The 12,231-nt window shown below is 48.0% G+C and overlaps 1 protein-coding gene across 3 annotated transcripts in view; it reads left to right on the top strand.

Annotated features, from left to right (window-relative positions):
• The window catches only part of RABL6 (RAB, member RAS oncogene family like 6), a 53,595-nt gene that overhangs the window by 18,043 nt on the left and 23,321 nt on the right, over positions 1-12,231 (top strand). For all 3 annotated transcript variants that reach the window (XM_057419280.1, XM_057419278.1, XM_057419279.1), the window contains 5 exons: positions 482-534; positions 1,691-1,782; positions 2,682-2,822; positions 4,206-4,311; positions 10,409-10,512. In XM_057419280.1, coding sequence (XP_057275263.1) covers positions 482-534; positions 1,691-1,782; positions 2,682-2,822; positions 4,206-4,311; positions 10,409-10,512 — 496 coding nt within the window. The remainder of the gene's footprint in view (positions 1-481; positions 535-1,690; positions 1,783-2,681; positions 2,823-4,205; positions 4,312-10,408; positions 10,513-12,231) is intronic.

The following is a 12,231-nucleotide window of genomic DNA, read 5'->3' as shown; positions in this document are numbered from 1 at the left end:
GCACCTGATGGGCTCTGAGATCCCCTTCACCTGCAAGCCAGTGTTCGTCAGGCCAGTGACATGGCACAGCAGTGTCTCTGGGGAAGACTCTGCATGTTGTTGTGCAGTTCAGTCTGAACAGCCCCACGATCTTTTGCTGCTTCCACATTAATGAAACAAGAAGTGCAACAAAGCAGCTTTCTTTGTGGCCAGGGAGTGCCCCAAACCCTGTGTTCAGTCCTTGTGACTCCATGCTGTAAAGAGCATGGTTTAAGCTACCCCAGACTTTCCTCCTATTCATCTTTGAATTAGTCTAGCTGGGATTCTTCAGCCAGGCATGCCTATCCCAGCCCGCCTCATTTCCCATGCTTGTAGTAGAAGTTAGATCTGCTTTAAGGCCGTGTTCCAAGTTCTGTGGTCCTGCCTGGACCCCTCCCGGAAGTCTCTGCCCAGTGTAATGCTGCTTCTTTCTTTTTCTTTTTTTCCTACAATTCTCTTTAAGGAAAGTGCAAAAAACGAGGCGATGGTTTGAAACTGGAGAATGACCCTCAGGAGGTGAGTGACCCTGAATGCATGTCTGCGCTTGGCAGAAGGCCTCTTGTGGTCCATGGAGAATAAGTTCTATATTTGTTCCTCCTCTAAGGCCAGCCTGCCGAGTGGATGAGGAGCGCTGTGTTCCCTGATGCTCATCATGCTTTTGCCTCTGCATTTCATCCTTGTTCTTGCCCTCACCACAACATTCCTGCTGTTTGCCATTCTGTCCTGTAGGAATGACTGTGCCCCAGAGCTTTAATCGGTAGCTTTGTACCTGTGTGCACATGGTCAGTGGCAGGAAGTCCTTTTGTAACAAACTTCTTGTGAGACCTGACGAAGTCACTTGATGCCTTGTTCTGTGGCAGCTCCTTAAAACTGGGCTCACAATTACCTTTTAACACTGAAATAAAGAGGAGGAAGGGGCAATAGAAGTGTTGCACTTTGTGGTAACAGCGGCTTCCTACCTGCTTGAGCACTTCCAGAAAAGGGCCACAAGGATGCTCCAAGGGCTGGAGCAGCTCTGCTCTGGAGCCAGGCTGAGAGAGCTGGGCTGGGTCAGCCTGGAGAAGAGAAGGCTCCTGAAGGGAGAGCTTAGAGCAGCTCCAGTACCTAAAGGGGCTGCAGGAAAGCTGGAGAGGGGCTTGGGACAAGGGCCTGTAGGGACAGGCCAAGGGGAATGGCTTTAACCTGCCGGAGGGGAGACTGAGCTGAGCTCTTAGGCAGAAGCTCTTCCCTGTGAGGGTGCTGAGGCACTGGCACAGGGTGCCCAGAGTAGCTGTGGCTGCCCCATCCCTGGCAGTGCTCAAGGCCAGATTGGACACAGGGGCTTGGAGCAAGCTGCTCTGGTGGAAGGAGTCCCTGCCCATGTTAGGGGTAAGGAACTGGAGGAGCTTAAGGTCCCTTTCAACAAAACCAGGCTGGGATTCCATGATCTTACCAGTTCAGTAGCGGTTGCTGTCAGACATGTTTTTTTCAGTGACTGGGGAGTGTTTCAGATCCTGTTCTTGTGGGCAATGGAAGCTGTGAAGCATGAGGTATCTTGCTTAAATGGTGGTAATGTGAAATCCACGGATATAGTGACTGTCACTTCAGAAAGTTTGCCTGTTGAGCACAGTAACTGTGTGTGTAAGCGTGAACCAGGTTATTTACTGCTTCTTTGTCTTTGTTTTTTCTTCAGGCAGAGTCAGAAATGGCTCTGGATGCAGAGTTCCTGGATGTCTATAAAAACTGCAATGGTGTAGTGATGATGTTTGACATCACCAAGCAGTGGTAAGGCACATTCAGTGGCACGTGCCAAGGGATTCTCACTTGTTTAGTGAAAACAAATGACTTCTAGTCTTTGTGATTCCCATACGGGCTCTGGAGCTGATAACCAACCTAATGAGTTGAAGCAAGCTTGTATCCCTTAAAATAATAGCTTTATCTTCTGACATGTTGTTTAGTATACTCCTCTCCTGGGCTTGTTTTATACAAGTGGCCTCCCGTGGTCTGCAGTTTGTGGTGTTGCTCTCTGAGGCTGGATAATCAGGGCTATGGCAGGCTCAGAGTGCACTGGGCATGTCACCCCTGCTCTGCAGAGCACAACGGGAAGGGGAATGCTTGTGAGAAATTCCCAGGAAGCCTGGTATCAGTGAGGATGATTCAGAGGCCCTGGGCTGCATTACTGCACAGGAATAATGAACTGTGTGCATTGCACATCTGCTGAGGAGGGTGAGGGACATATGGAAGCCCAAGTGGAAAGAGGAGGTGGTGAGAGTTCCTGCTGTATATTTAAGCCTGTGTTTCCCAGGTGTGGTATGGGTCAGTGAGCCTCCTGGAGGGAGCAGCTGGAGGGAAGGTGTCTTTTGCAGCTGCTGACCCACACTGCTTTGTAGGTCTGAGGGCAGTGCTGCTGTAGGAGATGGGAGGGTGCTGGTGGAAGTGGATTATTGAACTTGTCAGGTTGTTTCTGGAGATAGAAAGAATGATAAACCAAATAAACAGAGAAAGAATGACGAAACGTGTTTACAGTTCATGTGTGTCTCTGGGGGGGAGCGAAGGAGCCACAGGCTTAGGAGGACTTTTGGAAAGAATGGTCTATTTGGGTTTTTCCCCTGTGTTTGATGCATGAAATTGCTCAGAGAATGATGCTTCCCACTCACCTGCCTTTCCTCTCTCCTATGGTGAAGGACATTCAATTATATTCTGAGGGAGCTTCCTAAAGTGCCGACCCACGTTCCAGTGTGTGTGCTTGGGAATTACCGAGACATGGGGGAGCACCGGGTCATCCTGCCTGGCGATGTGCGGGACCTCATCGACAACTTGCACAGGTGAGAGGCTCCATGGCCACCAGGCACCAGCACCATCAGTGTCCGTGTTGCTGGTAGAGCCACATCACCTGCATCCTCTGACCTGTGCCAAGTTTTTGTGCTGTCATAGCTTTGAGTGTCTCATGCAGCAGGTTCAGTTTACATGATGGGCTCTTTGATCTCTCCTGGGCAGTTTTAGCTGTGTTCCTGGAAGCAGCACCTTTCAGATGTGCTTATCCCAGGGAGTCATATTTTTTCTGGATAATCTTTCTCTTGTAAAAGAATCCTTCCCCTGTAGAACAACTTTGCTCTATTCTAAATAATTCTGCTACAAGAGAGCCAACAAGTGCAACCGTCTTCCTTGCGCCTCCTCTGAGAGCATCCCCACAGAACATTACTGGGCACAGCCAAGTCCTATACCTGCTTGGCCAGCCAGGCAGAGATGCCGGGTGCTTTGTTATTTAGTGTCAAATACTATGTGTTGGTCAGGAGCCAATAGATTGTACTTTTTTTTCTGTGGATTTATGTTTTTAAGGCTTTTTTTATTTTTTCATTTTCCTTGTCTCTCACTTGTTTATCCCTATGTCAGGCACACAGACATGGCTTGAACTATAGTGCAGTTATTTCTTTACAAGTTCATCTCTATATGTGACTTATGTGGGTCTGTTTGCAAAACCTTCTCTGGGAAATGAACAGCTTGTACAGTGGGAAACCCCGAGTCTAGTAAACCAGTGGCCCAGTGTCCTGACATGGTATTTCTTTGTCTGGCAGCCACATGACACTGCAACACAGCAGCACCCTTCAGCAGGAAAGAAGTGTGAATTTTCTCAGAATGGCCTCCTAGCCTACATTGGAGATTGAGGGCTTGGCTTGTAAATGAGGATTGCTCATGGTATGGGCTGGAGCAGCTCTGCTCTGGAGCCAGGCTGAGAGAGCTGGGCTGGGTCAGCCTGGAGAAGAGAAGGCTCCTGAAGGGGAGACCTTAGAGCAGCTCCAGTGCCTAAAGGGGCTGCAGGAAAGCTGGAGAGGGGCTTGGGACAAGGGCCTGTAGGGACAGGCCAAGGGAAATGGCTTTAACCTGCCAGAGGGGAGACTGAGATGAGCTCTTAGGCAGAAGCTCTTCCCTGGGAGGGTGCTGAGGCGCTGGCACAGGGTGCCCAGAGAAGCTGTGGCTGCCCCATCCCTGGCAGTGTTCAAGGCCAGGTTGGACACAGGGGCTTGGAGCAAGCTGCTCTAGTGGAAGGGGTCCCTGCCCATGTTAGGGGATTGGAACTGGATGAACTTTAAGGTTCCTTCAACTCAAACCAGTCTGGGATTCTATGTAATTGAGGAAGAGCTTCTTCTGTATGTCTGCAGTTCCTGTTCTCTACAGTTTTCTTCTCTCTACCTCTTTTGTTGAGACAGGCCTCCTGGCTCCTCATATTTTCGCTATGCTGAGTCTTCCATGAAGAACAGCTTCGGCCTCAAGTACCTGCACAAGTTCTTCAACATCCCCTTCTTGCAGCTGCAGGTAAGACTGAGGGCATACTTGATGTGCCGAGTGGTTGGGATGTATTTCATTCTCTCTTTCTCTAAGGTGGGAATTTGGGGTTTCATTTGCTGTTAAGGGATCCTGAGTTGATTTTTAGTTTTGTAAGTGTTGTTACAACAAAATTATGTCAGTATGTTGATGCCTGTGACTTAAATATGTCCCTGCTTGTGAGAGCACTCTGCTGGGTTCACAAATGCTCACCTCTGGAGAAAGGCTCCGAGGTGATAACACTGGCAAGAGAATTGCTTCAGATGGTGGAGCTGCCAAGTTTGTTAAACTTTGTATTTAAGTTCTGCTCAGTTAAAACTTGGATGAGTTTGGTCATGAACTGAACAGTTCAGGGACAGCTGCTGAAGAGCTTTGCCCTACCTATGACTGATCTGCCGGCTACCTGGGCACAGATCCAGCTTGCATGTTCCCTTCCTAACTGAGGCTGTTTGGCCTGACTGAGTGGAAGGGAGTGGCCTGGCTGAGTGGGCATGGAAGGGTGGGATTCTCAGTTGTGGTGCTTTAGAAGAGGATCTTTGGGGTGACCATAGGGAGGTCTTTTGGAATCAACAGAATATGCTTTTTGGGATGCGTATAATGACGTATCTTTGTTTTCTCTTGGATGCAAAAAGCAGGCAGTTGATCTTGATTATCTTTCACCAGAAAGTGGAATCTCTGTGTATTTTTATACAAATAATCCCCACTGGAATGCTAGGTCAGAGGAAGGTGGCATCTGTTAGTGAATGTCACCACGTCCTCAGGCTGCAGGGCAGAAAGCACCAGGGTAAGAAAACTGAATGTATAAAAACCCAGTAGAAGAAGTTGAACAATAAATGTTAGAGGAGAATGTTGTAGAGATCTGAGATTCAAACCCAACTTGCTGCTCAGTGCGGTAGATGGAAGCCTACCAGCGTGGTGTTGGCTACATGTTTGGTTTTATAATTTGGCTCCTATGGTAAAGGGATGTCTTGTGGAAATCATGCAGAATAATTAGTTCCCAGGTTACTTTTGTCAGTTTTATAGATCTCTCCTATTTTTCTCAGTTAGATGTTGGTAAAAGATCGAAGCATGAGCACAGCCTTCCTGCCAGGGTTGTTTCTGAAAGCTGCTCATGATGGTACTGTTCAGAGTCAGTATATGCAGTGATTTCCGTAGCCATCGGAATAAGCAGGAAATACCAAAGCATTTGTAATATCAGGTTTGCTTGGAAGCAGCTTTAGGATGTGAGTTTTCAGGGACCTTTCATTTCGGTGTGCTGTGTAGAAGTCAACATGATCTATTGATCTGAGTCTGAAAGCAATTAGGACACTGAGGTAAGGGAGTTGTCCGAAAGCCACAGAACTTCTTGGGCAAGTCTTGGTCTTTAGGGAAGTAGGAAAAATAAATCTGCTATAACCTTTAGTTGATTGGAGATTCCATTGTTGGTTTCTTGGGAGAGGGAGAGGGAATGGGGTAACCAGTTCTTCACCTTAGTGAGCTTGAGTGCCACTGGGCATAGTCCAGAAGGTGCAGGTGCCGCAGCCTGCAACATCCTGTGATTAAATAATTCAGCACAACAGAAACAAGCCTAAAAAGACTTCTCATTACAGTTTAGTTCCCAAAATGTGCAAGGGGAGATTTGGACGGGCATATGTAGACAGTGCTGGTAAATGTATGCTCCATTCTTCAAACCTCGACACAGAAGGTGGCAGCTGAGTTGTCCTGTGCCTGTTACTCCAGGAGGGAGTGATCAGATCATGGCTGCCTGGCTTTTCCTTTAAACCAGCAATGCCAAAACTAATTTCTGCAGTTCTGTGCTCATGCAGGGATTGCAGGCAGGTGCTTTATGTGCTGTCTGATAAAATCACAGCCCAGGGTTCAACATGGGGATGGTTTGTTTCCCTTCCCTCTGGTGTGCAGGAGATCCCTGCCCTTGCCGTTCTGTGCTGAGGCAGGTGACGCTGCAAACTGGGAGGCTTTGGGCTGCTTCATCCTGATTTTGGGGCTTTACTTGATGTCAGACCTCAGCTGGAATGTGCTTTTCCAGAGCCACTTGTCCTTGTGCCACAGGTTTGTTTGGAGAGCTTCGTGCTGCTGCTTGGTGGTTCAGGGTGTTTTGCTGCTCAGGAAGCCCTGCCTTGGAGTGCTGCTGGCCTCAGCATGTTCATATCTGTAGGGAAATTGCAGCTAGGCTTCGTTCCTAAAGGTTCTACTTATTCCTTCAGAGGGACCTGCCAGTACCAGGCTCCAGAAAGGAGTCATTTCCTGGTACTTTGGAACAAAGAGGGTTGAAGGAAAGGAATGCTGTTGGGTATTAAATGCACACAAAATCATGGAATGGTTTGTGTTGGAAGGGACCTTAAAGCTCCTCCAGCTCCAACCCCTGCCACAGGCAGGGACACCTTCCACTAGAGCAGCTTGCTCCAAGCCCCTGTGTCCAACTTGGCCTTGAACACTGCCAGGGATGGGGCAGCCACAGCTTCTCTGGGCACCCTGTGCCAGTGCCTCAGCACCCTCACAGGGAAGAGCTTCTGCCTAAGAGCTCCCTCTGGCAGGTTAAAGCCATTCCTCTTGTCCTGTCCCTACAGGCCCTTGTCCCAAGCCCCTCTCCAGCTTTCCTGGAGCCCCTTTAGGCACTGGAGCGGCTCTAAGGTCTCCCCTTAAGGAAAGCTGAACCAGACTAGTTCTCATATGATTTAATCAGTCTCAGTCAACCACTGAGGTTTCTCTGTGTTCCTTGGCCTGCCCTCCCAGAGCTCCCAAGGGGAAGAGTTGTTTCACTGTGTGTGAGATTCCAGGCTATCCTTTTGCGGGGTTGGTGCTGTGTGTTGGTTTGAAGTTGCACATTACAGTGTTCAGCTTACATTCATGCATCTTTCATGCAGAAAGCAGTGGCTGAAATTCATACCCCAGCACAGAGCACGTTCCCTCCCACAGCCCAGGCTCTACAGTTAGGCATCAGTTCCTTGCCAGGGGAAGCTTGTCACACCTGGGCACACAGTTGAGCTGTAGGTGTTGCTGGTGGCCCACATACTGGGCAAACGGGATCAGGTCAGCCAGGCCTTGGGCTGCTGTGCTGGAAGGAGACAGTCCTGCATACGACTGGCACTGCCTTTTCCCTGAAGCACTTGGAAGTGGCATCCAGCCAATGCACGAGGCTGTGGTACATCATTTATTCCCTTCTTTTGGGTCATTGCTAAAAATAAGCTGTTTCTTTAATATTTGAATACCAGCCTGGTAGAAGAGAATTTATTTTTTAAAATGGACTAAAGTGGACTTGAAAAATCCATCACTAGTGATGAAGGTTTACAAGTGGCATTGCAATGAAAGCGTCTCCTGAGTCAATCTGAGTTCTTCATTTACTGTCATCTGTGAAAACTGACATAAATACAACTCTGGGATATGTCTTAATGGCAAAGTATGAGGAAAGGAAACCACTTGTTTAATAATAGACATTATCTGAGTGCCAGGGTCAGCACTGGAGAGCAGTGTCCTTCTGTCTCTGTTTATTCAGCTGATTTGCTCACATTTATCTCACTCTTCGTAGGAAACTAAGGACAAAGAAGCAGAAAACTTGCTCTTTTTTGTCTCATTTCTGCTTACAATGAGTACATGAAAGGATTAAATCTGTTACTTCAAGAATCCTTAATTTCTCCAATCTTGAATTCTAACATCTAGAATTTAAATTCCAAAGTCTAGAATTTGAATTCTAAGATCCTTATTAGCACTTTGTTTAGTGGAGGAAGTTTAAATGGATACAGCATGTTTTGCTGAGATGTACTTGTCTGTCTACCACAATAAAGGGAACTTGAGTTAACTGATGACTTCATAATTCTTTGTATACATGATAATCAAGTCAGGCTTCCATCTGCATAGAGCTTATGAATATGGCAAATAAAAATGACCCAGCAAAGGAAGTATGGATCACTCTAAGCTGTTAACCTAATGGCAAAGGTAAAAATGAAGAATCTAAATGCCTTGGAAATAGTAAATTAGCTTAAGTGGTGATAGAAGCTTTTACATTTCAAGAAAGATTGCATCTTCCAGTAAATGAGAATTTTTAAAGATTATGAACTGCTGTGAATCACCTGGTCTTACAGCACAAAACAGAAATGACTTAAGCCTTGCTTGTTGATTTCAGCGGTGGGAGAATTTGCTAAGCATCAGCCTGCTCCATGCAAGGCCCAGGCTGTGCCCTGGCTGCACAGACACTGCTGTGTGGTGCTTTGTAGAAGGCAGATGAGTGACTTGCTCTTTAAATTTGTGCACTTTCTTGATAGCTTCAAAGTTGTTGTGTCTAGGAAAGTACAGGTTACGCAGGCTGAGAAAACTCAGGCTGTTCAACCTCGGTAAGAGAAGCTGACTGGAGACCTCAGAGAAGCTTCAGTGTCTGAAGGATGCCAGAGAGGGATTGTTCATCTGGGATTGTAGGGGTAGGACAAGGCTTTAACCTGCCAGAGGGGAGACTGAGATGAGCTCTTAGGCAGAAGCTCTTCCCTGGGAGGGTGCTGAGGCGCTGGCACAGGGTGCCCAGAGAAGCTGTGGCTGCCCCATCCCTGGCAGTGTTCAAGGCCAGGTTGGACACAGGGGCTTGGAGCAAGCTGCTCTAGTGGAAGGTGTCCCTGCCTGTGGCAGGGGCTGGAACTGGATGAGCTTTAAGGTCGCTTCTAACCCAAACCACTCTGCAATTCTATATTGCCAATAGTATCTGCACATAGAGACCGAACGCCGCTGCTTTATACAAATGTTTGTATTCCCACAGGGGGGTTATTCTGTAAGTTGTGTAGTAGATCCCCTGTGCGCTTTTTACTTCCAACAGGATCGTTCTGCAGTGAGCATTTGTGTTGTCAAACATGGAATTAGAGATTCACTATGGTTATTGACGCTCATCTTCGAAGGATTTGTCATAGAAAGGTTAAATGTATCTTGAGGATGATGTAGTTATAAAAGGCAGAATTTTGGTAGTTTGGAGAAAACCTGCGGGTTCTCTTCTGTTTGCTCCCATCTGGGTCATGGTGCAGCCCCTGCTGTAGCTGTGCAGTGCTGTGACTCATGACAGCACAAACTGTCCCTTTTTCTGTGCCATCAAGCATGTGGGCCATGGGAGAGGGAGGATTGGTGTTTCCAGGCGCTGAATACTGGGACTTGTGACTCCAGAATTCAGGGTGTGAGCTGCCCTGCGTGCCCCTGCTCGGAGCCTCCCTGCGAGCCAGCAGTGCCCAGTGTGGGGCAGCCATGGGAAGGGGCAGGATTTGTACCATGAAGTGGAGCTGTGGCTTGTCCAGTTCCTGTTCCTGCAGAAAGCGAGGCTGCACCAGCCGCACAGCTCAGGGCCATGGGTGCTGGATGCACCACAAGGAGCCCCTGGGTCTGGCCGTGCCCCTGCACATGCAGCAAGGTGCAAGGGGTTATTGATCTCTTCCTGTTGCCATCCAGGCTTTCAGAGTGTCCCATGACCATTTGCAATTGATTTTGAGCCTTTTGAGCCAGCACTTCCCCTCAGCTAAGGTTTTTGCTTGGGTTCAGTGAAATGTGGGAAGGTAAGGACTGAATGAGGACACCCTGGTTTTCATTAGTGAAGCCTTTCACTTGACTGCCATCTGAAATAGACTGAAGTGTCTGTCCCCATCTGTGGGGCAGCAACTGAAGGCAGAGGGGCAGTGACTTCTAAAATGTTACTGAGCTGGTAGGTTGTGCTCACTCATCCACCCTGACAGTGAAAATTCCTGTGAGGTTTTCATCAGCTGGGTCCTGCTTGCTCTTTAGCACAGGGAAGAAGAAAAGTTCAGAAGGAATGGGTTACACAACTGTCCTCCAAATGCAACTGGCAATGCGGTGTCTGAACATCACACATTGTTAACTTATGGTTGGCTGCAGCTCGTGGAACAAGGTACTTTCTTCCACAGAGACTTTCTGGATACTTTTGCTGCTGCTTCTGCTTCCCTTTGTGCTTCTGTGTTGAACACCATGAGAAGAGGAACCAAAGTTCCTGTTTAATGCATTGCTGTGGGTAGAGTGGTGACACGAGATCTCATTGTGCCCTCAGTGCACAGGGATCTGTTACAGGTGACCTGTCCTGCTCAGCCCCAGCTTGTTTTCCTTTCTTCAGAGGGAGACGTTGCTGCGGCAGCTAGAGACCAATCAGCTGGATATCGATGCAACACTGGAGGAGCTGTCGGTGCAGCAAGAGACAGAAGATCAGAACTACGAACTGTATGTCATTGAGCCATCTTCTCTGGTTTGTTGGGGTCCAGGTGTCCCCTGAATGTTGGGCAGCCCCAGCCATGGCATGTGGCCAGGCTGAAGGGTCCAGTGGGTGACATTTAGGGGCTTTTGTGGTTGGGGGTCTTGTAAAATGTTACTTTGAAATGGCTTTGCCTGACATCATGTGTGCACATGGGGATCTGTTGAAAGGGTCTGGTTCCTGCTGGCATATGATCTAGGGAGGGCAATGGAGGTGGAGCTGAGCACATCTGGAGGCAGCACATGCGGAAGGGATTGTGGATAAGTGTGTTACAGCCTCTGGGGCTGAAAGGGGATATTTTCCATCTCTCTACTGCTTAGCACACAGTTTGGTTCTTCCTCTTCTGGCTATTGCATTCCAGTGTATTGTGTGTCTTGGGATAAGCAGAAAGTAATGGCAACAACATCATTGTCTTTAGTTCCCTTTGAATACTTCTGGACACCTCTGTGCATTTCTGGTTTGAAACAGTGACCAGCTCCTGCTGCCTAGGGTTTGTTCAAACCCAGTCTGTTTGCTGCTGGAGGTGAATATTTGCCATTTTGAGCCCTGCAAAGCCAGTACATCTGTAGCATCACGAGCAGGAATCTTCAGATCTGTGTGTTGTTGACAGATGTGTTCCATGAATTCCCATTGCAAGGTCTTTATTGCAGTGATGTGCAAGCCAGAGAAGTCAACCCCAGAATGAATGGAAAAAGCTCCTTTACAGGCAGCTTTATTTGGAAGTTGGGAGTCGATGGTTATGAAATATTCATGCACAGCCATTTTCACAAAGCATTTTTCAGACCAAGTTTCAGGTTTTATAACTGTAGTCAGTTGTTTTCCTTTGAGAGCACTGAAATACCAGATATTCCCACAGAGCAGTACCATTTCCAGAGGGTTCACCTCATTCATTCCCTTAGGGACTGGTTAGTCTCCTGCCTCCAGCAGTTCTCTTGATGTCCCTACTCGAAGGACTGGATTGTGTGGGCTGTGCTGTCAGATTGATTTCTAGTTTATACTGCATCAGCAATGGGAAAATACTTAAAAGAACCAGGAGTTAGCAGAAATTCACAAGGTCTCACTACTTACCTTTCACCCTTGACCAGCTTTAGCATTTGCTGGGCCCTTACATGTGCCACTTCAGGTCATGAATCCAGCAGAAAACTGTCTTCTGCAGGCACTGAGGGCTGCAGGCAGGGAGGCTGCTGCAGCACCTCCTCCAAGGTAATTCCTGCTCTCCTGCCATAAAATCAGGCTGTGGAGCAGGGCAAGGTGACAGTGCCAGCACATCTCTGTTACTTCATTCATCCCTGTGCGTGTCTGGTCTCTGCTCTGTCACACTGATGCTAAACTGGGATCAGTGGGAACAGAGAGAACAAGCGCTCATCCTGCTGCGGCTGTACAGAGGACCAACAGCAGCACTCCCAAATGTGGATCCCAGAGAAGACACGAGGTGGCATGCAACGCTGCCTCATCGATGATGTAAGTCAGCCCCCGGCTGGGCTTTGCCTCTCTAAGAAGGCACGTTTAGATGCTTCCAGCTCTTTCTGTGTATAGTCTCCTTTCCTCATGCCACCCCTCTGGCTCTAGTACTTGCCCTGTGGTTCCTCAGATGTTACATACTCAATGTGAAACCTCATTTCAGCCCTTTCTTGAGTTCCTGAATTCTTACGAACCGAAGAGGTTTGTAAGAACAGGTTCAGGCTGTT

The sequence above is a fragment of the Pezoporus wallicus genome, unplaced genomic scaffold, assembly GCF_028554395.1.
Source record: "Pezoporus wallicus isolate ANWC-B61680 ecotype Strahan unplaced genomic scaffold, APGP_CSIRO_Pwel_v1 contig_10790, whole genome shotgun sequence".
Lineage (NCBI taxonomy): Eukaryota > Metazoa > Chordata > Aves > Psittaciformes > Psittacidae > Pezoporus > Pezoporus wallicus.
Note: the sequence above shows the minus strand (reverse complement) of the source record. Positions and strands in the feature narration are given on the sequence as shown.